The 9958-nt window shown below is 34.2% G+C and overlaps 1 protein-coding gene across 1 annotated transcript; it reads left to right on the forward strand.

Moving 5' to 3' along the window:
• The first annotated feature begins 379 nt into the window (after nt 1–379).
• LOC6043562 (dual specificity mitogen-activated protein kinase kinase 4) lies at nt 380–9662 on the forward strand. Its single transcript, XM_001859899.2, has 5 exons — nt 380–866; nt 930–1645; nt 1707–1847; nt 7418–7503; nt 7572–9662. Exons 1-5 carry the CDS (start codon nt 836–838, stop codon nt 7762–7764), a joined length of 1167 nt encoding a protein of 388 aa, XP_001859935.1. The 5' UTR covers nt 380–835; the 3' UTR covers nt 7765–9662.
• Nucleotides 9663–9958: the final 296 nt, after the last annotated feature.

A 9958-nucleotide genomic window follows, 5' to 3' on the forward strand; every position in this document is an offset into this window, starting at 1 on the left:
GTAAACTTGATACGGTTTACTGATTTTCAGTAATTTCAATAGACGAATGCTGAATTTCAGTAAAAATAGGATTACTGAAAATTTTCAGTAAACTTATTTACTGAAAACGAACATCAGAATTTGGTGTGTATGAATTGATCTCAGTTGAAATGTTTCCTAAATTTCTGAATAGCAAATGCAACATTCTGGAGCAGAACTGTTTATTTTTAATAAAACACTAATTAAATTGAATATGTATTGAAAAAATACATATTATCACTGCAAACACAAAAAGATTCAAGCACACCGCGTAGCATCAGCGTCTTCACCATTCGACATCGCCTTCACAGCAAGCTTCACATCAACCCCTCTCTCTGCTGTCAATCGCGCACAATCTGTCAACAGCCGATCTGTCATACGTCGCGAGAGGTGAAAAGTGCAAACGCGAATAAAAAGTGAGGAAGGAAAAAAAAAGTGTTTCGTGACGATCGTGAAAAAAGCGAGAATTTATTGTGTGTTCTACTGAGCTGCAGTCCGATCGCGATCAAACCGTCCAGGAGGTGTCCGCGTCTCGGTTGTTGGCTCGCTGGTTTCGATCGGTTCCGGGATTGGTGTATAAACAAATCGGATTTTTAGTTGATCGAATTTGCGTCAGCTGAGAGTGAGAGCAGAAAAGGGGAAAAAGAGTTGAAGGGATCTTTGACCGCTGAGCTGCCGTCCTAGCAGGTTCCCAGGGTTGAGTGCGTGGGTGGATTGTTCCGTGTCGGGTGTAATCGATTGGGAAAAGAGCTTTGCGGGACGTTGATTTTCGTGGTTGAGTTTGGCAGTGAAAATAGCAAATTTGTCACACGCAAACATGGCGGAAACGAACCAGAACACTAATCAGGGTGAGTTGGAGGAGGATTTTTTTGGGTTGTTTGTTTTATTTTATTCGCTGAAATGGTTTTCAGAGCACGGAATGTTCCTGCCGTTGGATGCCAACTACAACAACCGGAAGCGACCGCAGAAGAAGCTGAGCTTCCAGCCGAGTCCCGTTCCGACCATCACGAGTCGAACGCCCCCGCTGTCGGACAAAACTCGGGACCGGATCAAGATGCAGGCCACCGGAAAGCTGCAGATTGCACCGAACCAGATCTACGACTTTACCGCGGACGACCTGATAGATGAGGGCGAAATCGGGCGTGGAGCGTTCGGCGCAGTCAACCGGATGAAGTTCATCCGGACGGACACGGTGATGGCGGTGAAGCGGATCCGGTCCACGGTCGACGAGAAGGAGCAGAAGCAGCTGCTGATGGATCTGGAGGTGGTGATGAAGTCCAACGATTGCAACACCATCGTCACGTTCTACGGTGCACTGTTCAAAGAGGGCGACTGCTGGATCTGCATGGAGCTGATGGACACGTCGCTGGACAAGTTTTACAAGTTCATCTGCGAGTGCCAGCACGACCGCATCCCGGAGTCGATTCTGTGCCAGATTACGCTGGCCACGGTGCGAGCGCTAAACTATCTGAAGGAAGAGCTTAAAATCATCCATCGGGACGTGAAACCGAGCAACATTCTGCTGAAGCGAAACGGCGACATCAAGCTGTGCGACTTTGGCATCTCCGGCCAGCTGGTGGACTCGATCGCGCGGACCAAGGACGCCGGGTGTCGGCCGTACATGGCGGTAATTTGGAAAATTCTAGAAAATGAAATCAAATTTTAACTTGACTTGTTTGATTTTAAAGCCGGAACGGATCGACCCGCAGCGGGCAAAGGGTTACGACGTGCGCAGTGACGTCTGGTCGCTCGGCATCACGCTGATGGAGGTGGCCACTGGCAAATTTCCCTATCCCAAGTGGGGCTCTGTGTTCGAGCAGTTGTCACAGGTGAGTTGCTTGTTTTCATGATCTAACTTAGAACTTGGAACAAGCATAAGCATCATGCCAAAATGATGATTTAAAAAAAAATTAGGCCGTTGCAATTTTTTCCATATATTTCCTTCAAAATACAATCTTCAAAATCGGCTTAATAAATCAAAGGGCAAAACTTTTTTTTTTCTATAAACTATTTATTTTTTTTTGGAGAATTTGAGTTGTTTTTTGGGTAGCCACTGAAGTCGGGAAATCGGAAAATCAGTTTAGTTTGAAAAGAATTGGCGTTTTCTTTTTGATTGTTGATTAATATTTATGGCTATTATTTGAGTTTCTGCAAAAGTCGGAAATTTTAAAATGGGATTTGAGTGGTCACCCTGAATTTGTTGGCGCCACAATTCACACAATATGCCTTTCGACAATGTAGATTTTAGACCTAAATAAAACTTTCAAAACCAAAAAGTTCAAAAAAAAAAAAAAAAGAAACACTAACACTACATGAAAAGATGTTTAAAAAAGTGTGGGTTTATTAAAAATTTGTATTATTTTAAGTCTTTTACGGTGCTCTGAAGGAATGCAAAACTTCATATTAAAAAAAACGGTCAAGAAAAGGGTCAAAATTAAAAGGACGTTTTATTGTTTTTTTTTTGTTTTTTGCTTAAAATAAAGTAAAACAGTAAATTAAATTAAAATTAAAAACTCAAAAATTGAGAAACATAAGAATTGAAAAATTGAAACGACAATTTTTCAAAAAAATAATGATTCAACATTCGAAAGACAAGAAATCAAAATGACCTACCAAACCAAAAATACAAATACTTTTTAAAAAGGCAAAATAAAAAAAAAAACAGAAAAAAACAGCAATTATAAAAAAGAACACCAAAATTTCAAAAGATTGAGTTCGAAAACTTTTAAGTAAAAAATTCAAAAGTTCATATAAATTTTAATTCAAAAATTTAAAAGTTCCAAAATTCCCTGGAGATGGAGCCACACGTTGCCGTCGTTTCAGGGCTATTTGCAAAGATGGTTTCCGATGTTGATATATATCACACATTTATTTTATATTTATATACTTGTGTTGATAGAAATCACAACTATTGTACTATGTAAAATTGCAAGATATTGATTTTTTTATTTGCATCTCAATATTCTTGTTTGTAAAATCTGCTTTGAACAGGTTTTAATCTTTTTGATACGTCGTTAGCTTAGGTAGAAATTCATAAAGCACAGCAACGCTTACACAAAACAGTAAGAGAGGCCTCTTCTAGGCATTGTGATTTTTTTCGTTTTTTTCAAAGTGGGTGTTAGGTTAGGATTTGGTATTTTGATAAATTAGTTTTGTTGCAAGGCACTCAGAATAGTTAGTATTTTTTGTAATTTTTGGTTGGTTAATAGTTCCAGACTCCATCTGTGTGTAAGTGAGTTAAATAATGCTTTCAGAATCTCTGATTTCAATGTATGTGGTATGCTAACCATTCGGAATAGTCAAAAAAATCCATAGAGTCTCGATCAATCAGTAATGAAATGATATCGGACAAAATTCGTTAATCTGTTGAACTAACGGTTTTCGGATTATGGTTGTATCGACCATTGTTGCGAATCGAGGATCTACTGGAGTTTTGACGATCAAATGGAGCCTAACATTTCAAAGGGACACATGGTTTTTGTGAACAGGGATGCATCTCTCTCACTCAAATGACAGTTTACATAATGTATGATAGGGATACACTCTTGTTTGCAGAGCTTCTGTGCCCTAATGAAATGGAAGGCACGAAATCCGTAATAACAGTTCAATGGAGCGCGTCTGCATTTGTGGACAGACAGTCTATCCCTTTCGCTCAAGTGACAGTTCACGTCAAGTAAGAGGGGGATAGACTGCTTGTTTACAAATGCAGATTCGCCCTATTGAACTGTTACTACGGAAATAGTCGTCTTAACAACGAGTGTTCAACTTGTAAAGTATGAACTGTTCAGTTATGTTTATTGGGTTAAAAACAAGGTAAAGGAATGTTTGGCATTTGGGAGTTTGAGATTCAAGTTTCTTTCAGAAAGTTTAGTTTAGGTTGTTGATAAATGTTTGTTTCCCGTAAATAATAGATTGGACTTTAATCAATGGTTAAACTGGTCGAAGTGTACTATTTCATTTGCACATCTGCTTCTAGTTGTAATGTACGATAAGACTACTGACAGACGCGACAGGACGGGGCCCAGAAAAAATGCATCAAGATTTATATTCCATAGACAAGTTAGTTTTCATCTTTCGGTTTCCAGTTTTTTTAAATTTCCTTTAAATTTGAAATACATCATAGGTGTCCTTTGTATAAATCTCCGATTATTTACATTTTCTTATTTAATTAACTAATAATTCAATTTCTTCCGGGCCTTTTTACTTTGAATCATAATTTCAGATTTCCTTTATTCAGTGTTAAACTTAGATTAACGTAACTGCTTAAGTCATCCAAGTTCTTACTACTCACACCTACACTAATTTTCTTTCACCTTCCCCTCCTGATCCTCTATATCTTCCGGTGGTGTTCATTTGGTATGCAATACTAGTTCGGCCACTACCCTATTTTCCACAAGAAACCGGACTTGGACTGACTTGAGGCCGCGTCCCCCACCTTGCTCCGTAAAACGAAAACGAAAACGAAAAATTTAAAAGTTCCAAAATTAAAAAATATGTTGTTATCAAAATCCTGCCCAGAATTTAGGAATTTTAGATTTTCAGATTATTAGAATTTCAGTATTTAAGAATTTAAGAATTCCAGAATTTCAGAATTTTAAAATTTCAGAATGTCAGAATTTCAAAATTGAAAAATTTCAAAATTTAAGAATTTTGGAATTTCAGAATTAAAGAAAGAATTTTAAAACTTTAGAACATCAGAATTTCAGAATTAAAAAAAAACAAAATTTAAAAAATTTCAAAATTTCAAAAATTTTGGAATTTCAAATTTTCTGAATTTCTGAATTTCGGAATTTCGGAATTTCAGGATTTAAGGATTTCAGAATTTCAAAATTTTAAAATTTCAGAATTTCAGATTTTCAGAAATTTAGAATTTTGGTATTTCAGAATATCGGAATTTCAGAATATCAAAGTATCAGAATTTCAGTATTTCAGAATTTCAGAATTTCAGAATTTTCGAATTTCAGAATTTCAGAATTTCAAAATTTCAGAATTTCAGAATATCATAATTTCGGAATTTCAGATTTTCAGAAATTTGGAATTTCAGATTTTCAGAAATTTGGAATTTCAGAATTTTAGATTTTCTGAATTTCAGAATTTCAAATTTCAGAATTTCAAATTTCAGAATTTCAGAATTTCAATTTCAGAATTTCAATTTCAGAATTTCAGAATGTCATAATTTTGGAATTTCAGATTTTCAGAAATTCGGAATTTCAGAATTTCATAATATTGTTATTTAAAAAAAAATGATTTTCTGAATTTCAAAAGTCCAGAATTTCAAATTTTCAGAATTTTAGAATTTCGGAATTCAGAATTTCAGAATTTCAAAATTTCAGAATTTCTGAATTTCAGAATTTTAGAATTTCAGATTTTCAGAAATTCAGAATTTCAGAATTTCGGTATTTCAGAATTTCGGAATTTCAGATTTTCAAAAATTCGGAATTTTAGGATTTCATAATTTTGTTATTTCAAAATTTTAGATTTTCTGAATTTCAAAATTCCAGAATGTTAAATTTTCAGAATTTTTGGAATTTCAGAATTTCGGAATTTCAGAATTTCAGAGTTTCAGAGTTTCAGATAATCAGATTTTCAGAATTTCAGAAATTCAGAAATTCAGAAATTCAGAATTTCAGAATTTCAGAATTTCAGATTTTTAGAATTTCGATATTTCAGAATTTTGGAATTTCAGAATGTCAGAATTTTGGAATTTCAGAATTTTAGAATTTTAGAACACCAAAATTTCAAAAAATTCAAAATTTCAAAAAATTTAAGATTTTTTTGAATTTTGGAATTTCAGAATTTCAGAATTTCAGAATTACAGAATTTCAGAATGTCATAATTTCAGAATTTCAAAATTTCAGAATTTCAGAATGTCATAATTTTGAAATTTCAGATTTTCAGAATTTTAGAATTTCAGATTTTCAGATTTTCAGATTTTCAGAAATTCAGAATTTCAGAATTTCAGAATTTCAGATTTTCAGAATTTCGGTATTTCAGAATTTCGGAATTTCAAATTTTCAAAAATTCGGAATTTCAGGATTTCATAATTTTGTTATTTTAAAATTTTAGATTTTCTGAATTTCAAAAGTCCAGAATTTCAAATTTTCAGAATTTTAGAATTTCAGAATGTCAGAATTTCGGAATTCAGAATTTCAAAATTTAAGAATTTCAGAATTTCAGAATTTTAGAATTTCAGATTTTCAGATTTTCAGATTTTCAGATTTTCAGATTTTCAGAATTTCAGAATTTCAGATTTTCAGAATTTCGGTATTTCAGAATTTCGGTATTTCAGAATTTCAAAAATTCGGAATTTCAGGATTTCATAAATTTGTTATTTCAAAATTTTAGATTTTCTGAATTTCAAAATTCCAGAATGTTAAATTTTCAGAATTTCAGAATTTCGGAATTTCAGGATTTCAGAATTTTAGATTTTTAGAATTTCATAATTTTGTTATTTCAAAATTTTAGGTTTTTAGAATTTTTTTCTCAAAATTTCGGAATTTTAGTTTTTTAAAATTTCAATTTCAGAATTTCGAAATTTCAGAATTTTGGAATTTCAGGTTTTCAAAATTTCGGAATTTCGGAATTTCAGATTTTCAGAATTTCACATTTTCGAAATTTCAGAATTTCGGAATTTCGGAATGTCAGATTTTCACAATTTCGGAATTTTAGAATCTCGGAATTTCAGAATTTTATAATTTCAGATTTTCAGAATTTCAGAATTGTAAAATTTAAAAATTTTAGATTTTCATAATTTCCGAATTTTAGAATTTTAGAATTTAGAATTTTAGAATTTTAGAATTTTAGAATTTTAGAATTTTAGAATTTTAGAATTTTAGAATTTTAGAATTTTAGAATTTTAGAATTTTAGAATTTTAGAATTTTAAATTTTAGAATTTTAAATTTTAAATTTTAGAATTTTAGAATTTTAGAATTTTAGAATTTTAAATTTTAGAATTTTAAATTTTAGAATTTTAGAATTTTAGAATTTTAAATTTTAGAATTTTAGAATTTTAGAATTTTAGAATTTTAGAATTTTAGAATTTTAGAATTTTAGAATTTTAGAATTTTAGAATTTTAGAATTTTAGAATTTTAAATTTTAGAATTTTAGAATTTTAGAATTTTAGAATTTTAGAAGTTTCGAATTTAAGAAATTTTAGAATTTTAGGATTTCGGAATTTCAGGTTTTCAGAAATTAGGAATTTCAGAATTTCAGATTTTCAGAATTTCATAATTTTGTAATTTTATAATTTCAGAATGTAATAATTTCAGAATTTCAAAATTACATTTTTTTTGTAATTACGAAAAGAATGCGTAACCTTCTTGACCGCGTGTTCCTTATGAGCTCCGTACTTAGCTCTTAATGGTATTTTTTTTCATTTTTCTTCTTCTCATTTTCAGGTCGTCGAAGGTGACCCCCCGCGGCTGTCGCCGTCCTACAACGGTATGGAGTTCTCCACCGATTTCGTCAACTTTGTCAACACTTGGTAATTTTTCATCCTTTCGATCGCCCAATAAACTTGCATTAACACTGCCCGCCTCCCTTTTTTTTCAGCCTGATCAAGGACGAAAAGGACCGGCCCAAGTACGGCAAGCTGCTGCAGCACCCGTTCGTGCAGCGGGCCGAAAAGAGCCACACGGACGTGTCGGCGTACGTCGGCGAGGTGCTGGAATCGATGGCCAACAACGGCATCACGCCGTTCACCACGAACCTGCCGGCCGAGCGCTGGAACGAGAGCTTCAACTAATTTCCGGGTGGTTTTTTTTTGTGGCTGGTTTGTGGGAGCGGGGGTTTTCGGATTGGGTTTTTTTTGGTGGTCCGTTGCGGCAACGGAATTGCGTGAGTGGGTGCGAGATTGCGAGAATGAATGTCCCCCTTTTTCGCCTCCCCCCGCGTTTTGTTTGTGATGTTACTGCAAGATAATTGTTGAAAAATGGTCGTCGAAAGAGAAAGAGAGAGAGAGAGAGATTGTGGAAGCATGTTTGTAAGATCGTGACGCAGACAATAAATTGTCTCCCAAGATTAGAACTTTTCGTTGCAAATGTGTATGCGTGTGTGTTTGTGTACATTTTCCATAAAACGTTCCAAACAGGTGTGAACGAGTGCTTGTGCGTGTGCGTGTGTGAGATTGTGCGCAAATGATTGTGATTGACCTGTAGAGATTCGATAACTTTTAAATAAAATATTATATAAACTAATTACTATTGATAAACAAGGAAAGGGATGTGAGAAGTAGAACACAGAAACTCACACACACACAGAAAGAGAAAACAGAGTTAGAAGATAAAAATAGTCGAGCTAGAGTGGCACAGAAAGAAAGATAGAAAGTGGAGAGAAAACTAATTGTTGTTAGTTGTTGAATAAATCAATTGATTTTGAACGCTAAGAAATAGACGCTTTTTAGAGATGAACCGTTCAGATTAATACGCTATAAAAAAAATGCGGTAACAGTTACATTAAAGTACAGCAAAAAACGTTCGAGAAGAGCTCGCCCCTTCTCGCAGTAATCAAACCAATAATTCTAGATTTTTAACTACGCCTTCGGGCACACAATTCCTAATCTCTCAGTCCATTTTCGCATCTCCAGTAAAAGAAAGAAAAAACAGCAAAAAGTAATAGAATACGCAGTGCAAAATTTAAATCTTTTCAGTTGCTTCAGTTTGGTAAAACGAACTTCTTCCCCGAGTGGCTTTCAAACGTACGCTAATCCAAGCCGCTTAAAACACACACTTTCCTCTTGCCTTAACTCGCCGTATCGCTGAATATAACTTTTTATACTTACGCAAATAGGGGGGAAAAGGAAGTGAGTAGAACACACAATTCACACCTAAACACATCATTTTCACAATTACACCAACACAAATCGATAGAGAGAGAGAGAAAGGAAATATTTTGCAAACAAAACAAACAATTAAAACGCGCGCTTTTTTCAGTTCAAATTAGTGTTAATGTATCTGCTTTGAAAAGGATTAAAAACGAAAAATCTACCCTCAATGAGCTTATCTTCTAGTACCAACTCTCAGACAAAAATAAAACACCTTCACTAAGTTGCACACACAAATACACCACTTAAAAACACAAACACACTAACTACTTCTAGAGATCCGGAACCGATTGAGCGGAACTTAAAAAAAAGTAATCATTATACAAAAGTTTTAAACTAAACTAAAGAAAGAGAGAGAAAGAGAAAAAGCAGCCGAGAAGAAAGCCGCAGAACGCCATAAATAATAGAAGAAAGCATTTTTTAAACCTTGTTTTTCCCTAGGAAACAAAAAACTTTCATGGAAACACACGGACAGCAATTCTACTGTTACACTATAGGAAAACAAATAAATACACACACACACACACACACACACACACACACACACACACACACACACACTGAATAGTTTGCACGACACACAGAGAAATGACACACACTTAAAATAATGTGAGGAAAAGTAATCAACAAAAACACTTGAAACCATCCTGTTAGTTTAGGACATGAAAAATAAACACAAGTACACAAACACACAGGAGAAGTAAAACGCGGAGAAACTGTGTGGAGTCCGCGAGTGGTAGGTGGAAGCGTGCGTGCGCGCGCGCGCGCTTGCAAGATGAGTAAGATTAAACCATAATGCAATATTAGAGAATTTGAGAGAAGTTGTTTTTTTTGTGCATGTAAAAATCTGAAATATCACAGCCTTATTGAAATATTTTTTGAAATAAATAAAAATCATAAAATTATTTAGCCATAGTCTAATACCTCCTTTAGTAAATGAATTGTTCTAGATTTGATTCCGGTCATTTCCACTCGTCTGAGTGTGGTTCCTCAGATAAAAAAAAAAAATATATTCGCTCTCGATTGCGAGATTCCTACTCGAAACTAGGTGTCCGAAGGCTTGAGATTGTTGAGGCAATTGCAAACCTTTTTTTACACCTTAGCTTCCATCCACCCC

Source organism: Culex quinquefasciatus, chromosome 3, assembly GCF_015732765.1.
Source record: "Culex quinquefasciatus strain JHB chromosome 3, VPISU_Cqui_1.0_pri_paternal, whole genome shotgun sequence".
In the NCBI taxonomy this organism is placed as follows: domain Eukaryota; kingdom Metazoa; phylum Arthropoda; class Insecta; order Diptera; family Culicidae; genus Culex; species Culex quinquefasciatus.

Excerpts from the sequence above, each read along its gene's own strand:
- LOC6043562 (XM_001859899.2), top strand. The coding sequence starts at position 836 with ATGGCGGAAACGAACCAGAACACTAATCAGG. Across the intron at positions 1,646-1,706 it reads GGTGTCGGCCGTACATGGCG|CCGGAACGGATCGACCCGCA; the intron begins GTAATTTGGAAA and ends TTGATTTTAAAG. Across the intron at positions 1,848-7,417 it reads TGTTCGAGCAGTTGTCACAG|GTCGTCGAAGGTGACCCCCC; the intron begins GTGAGTTGCTTG and ends TCTCATTTTCAG.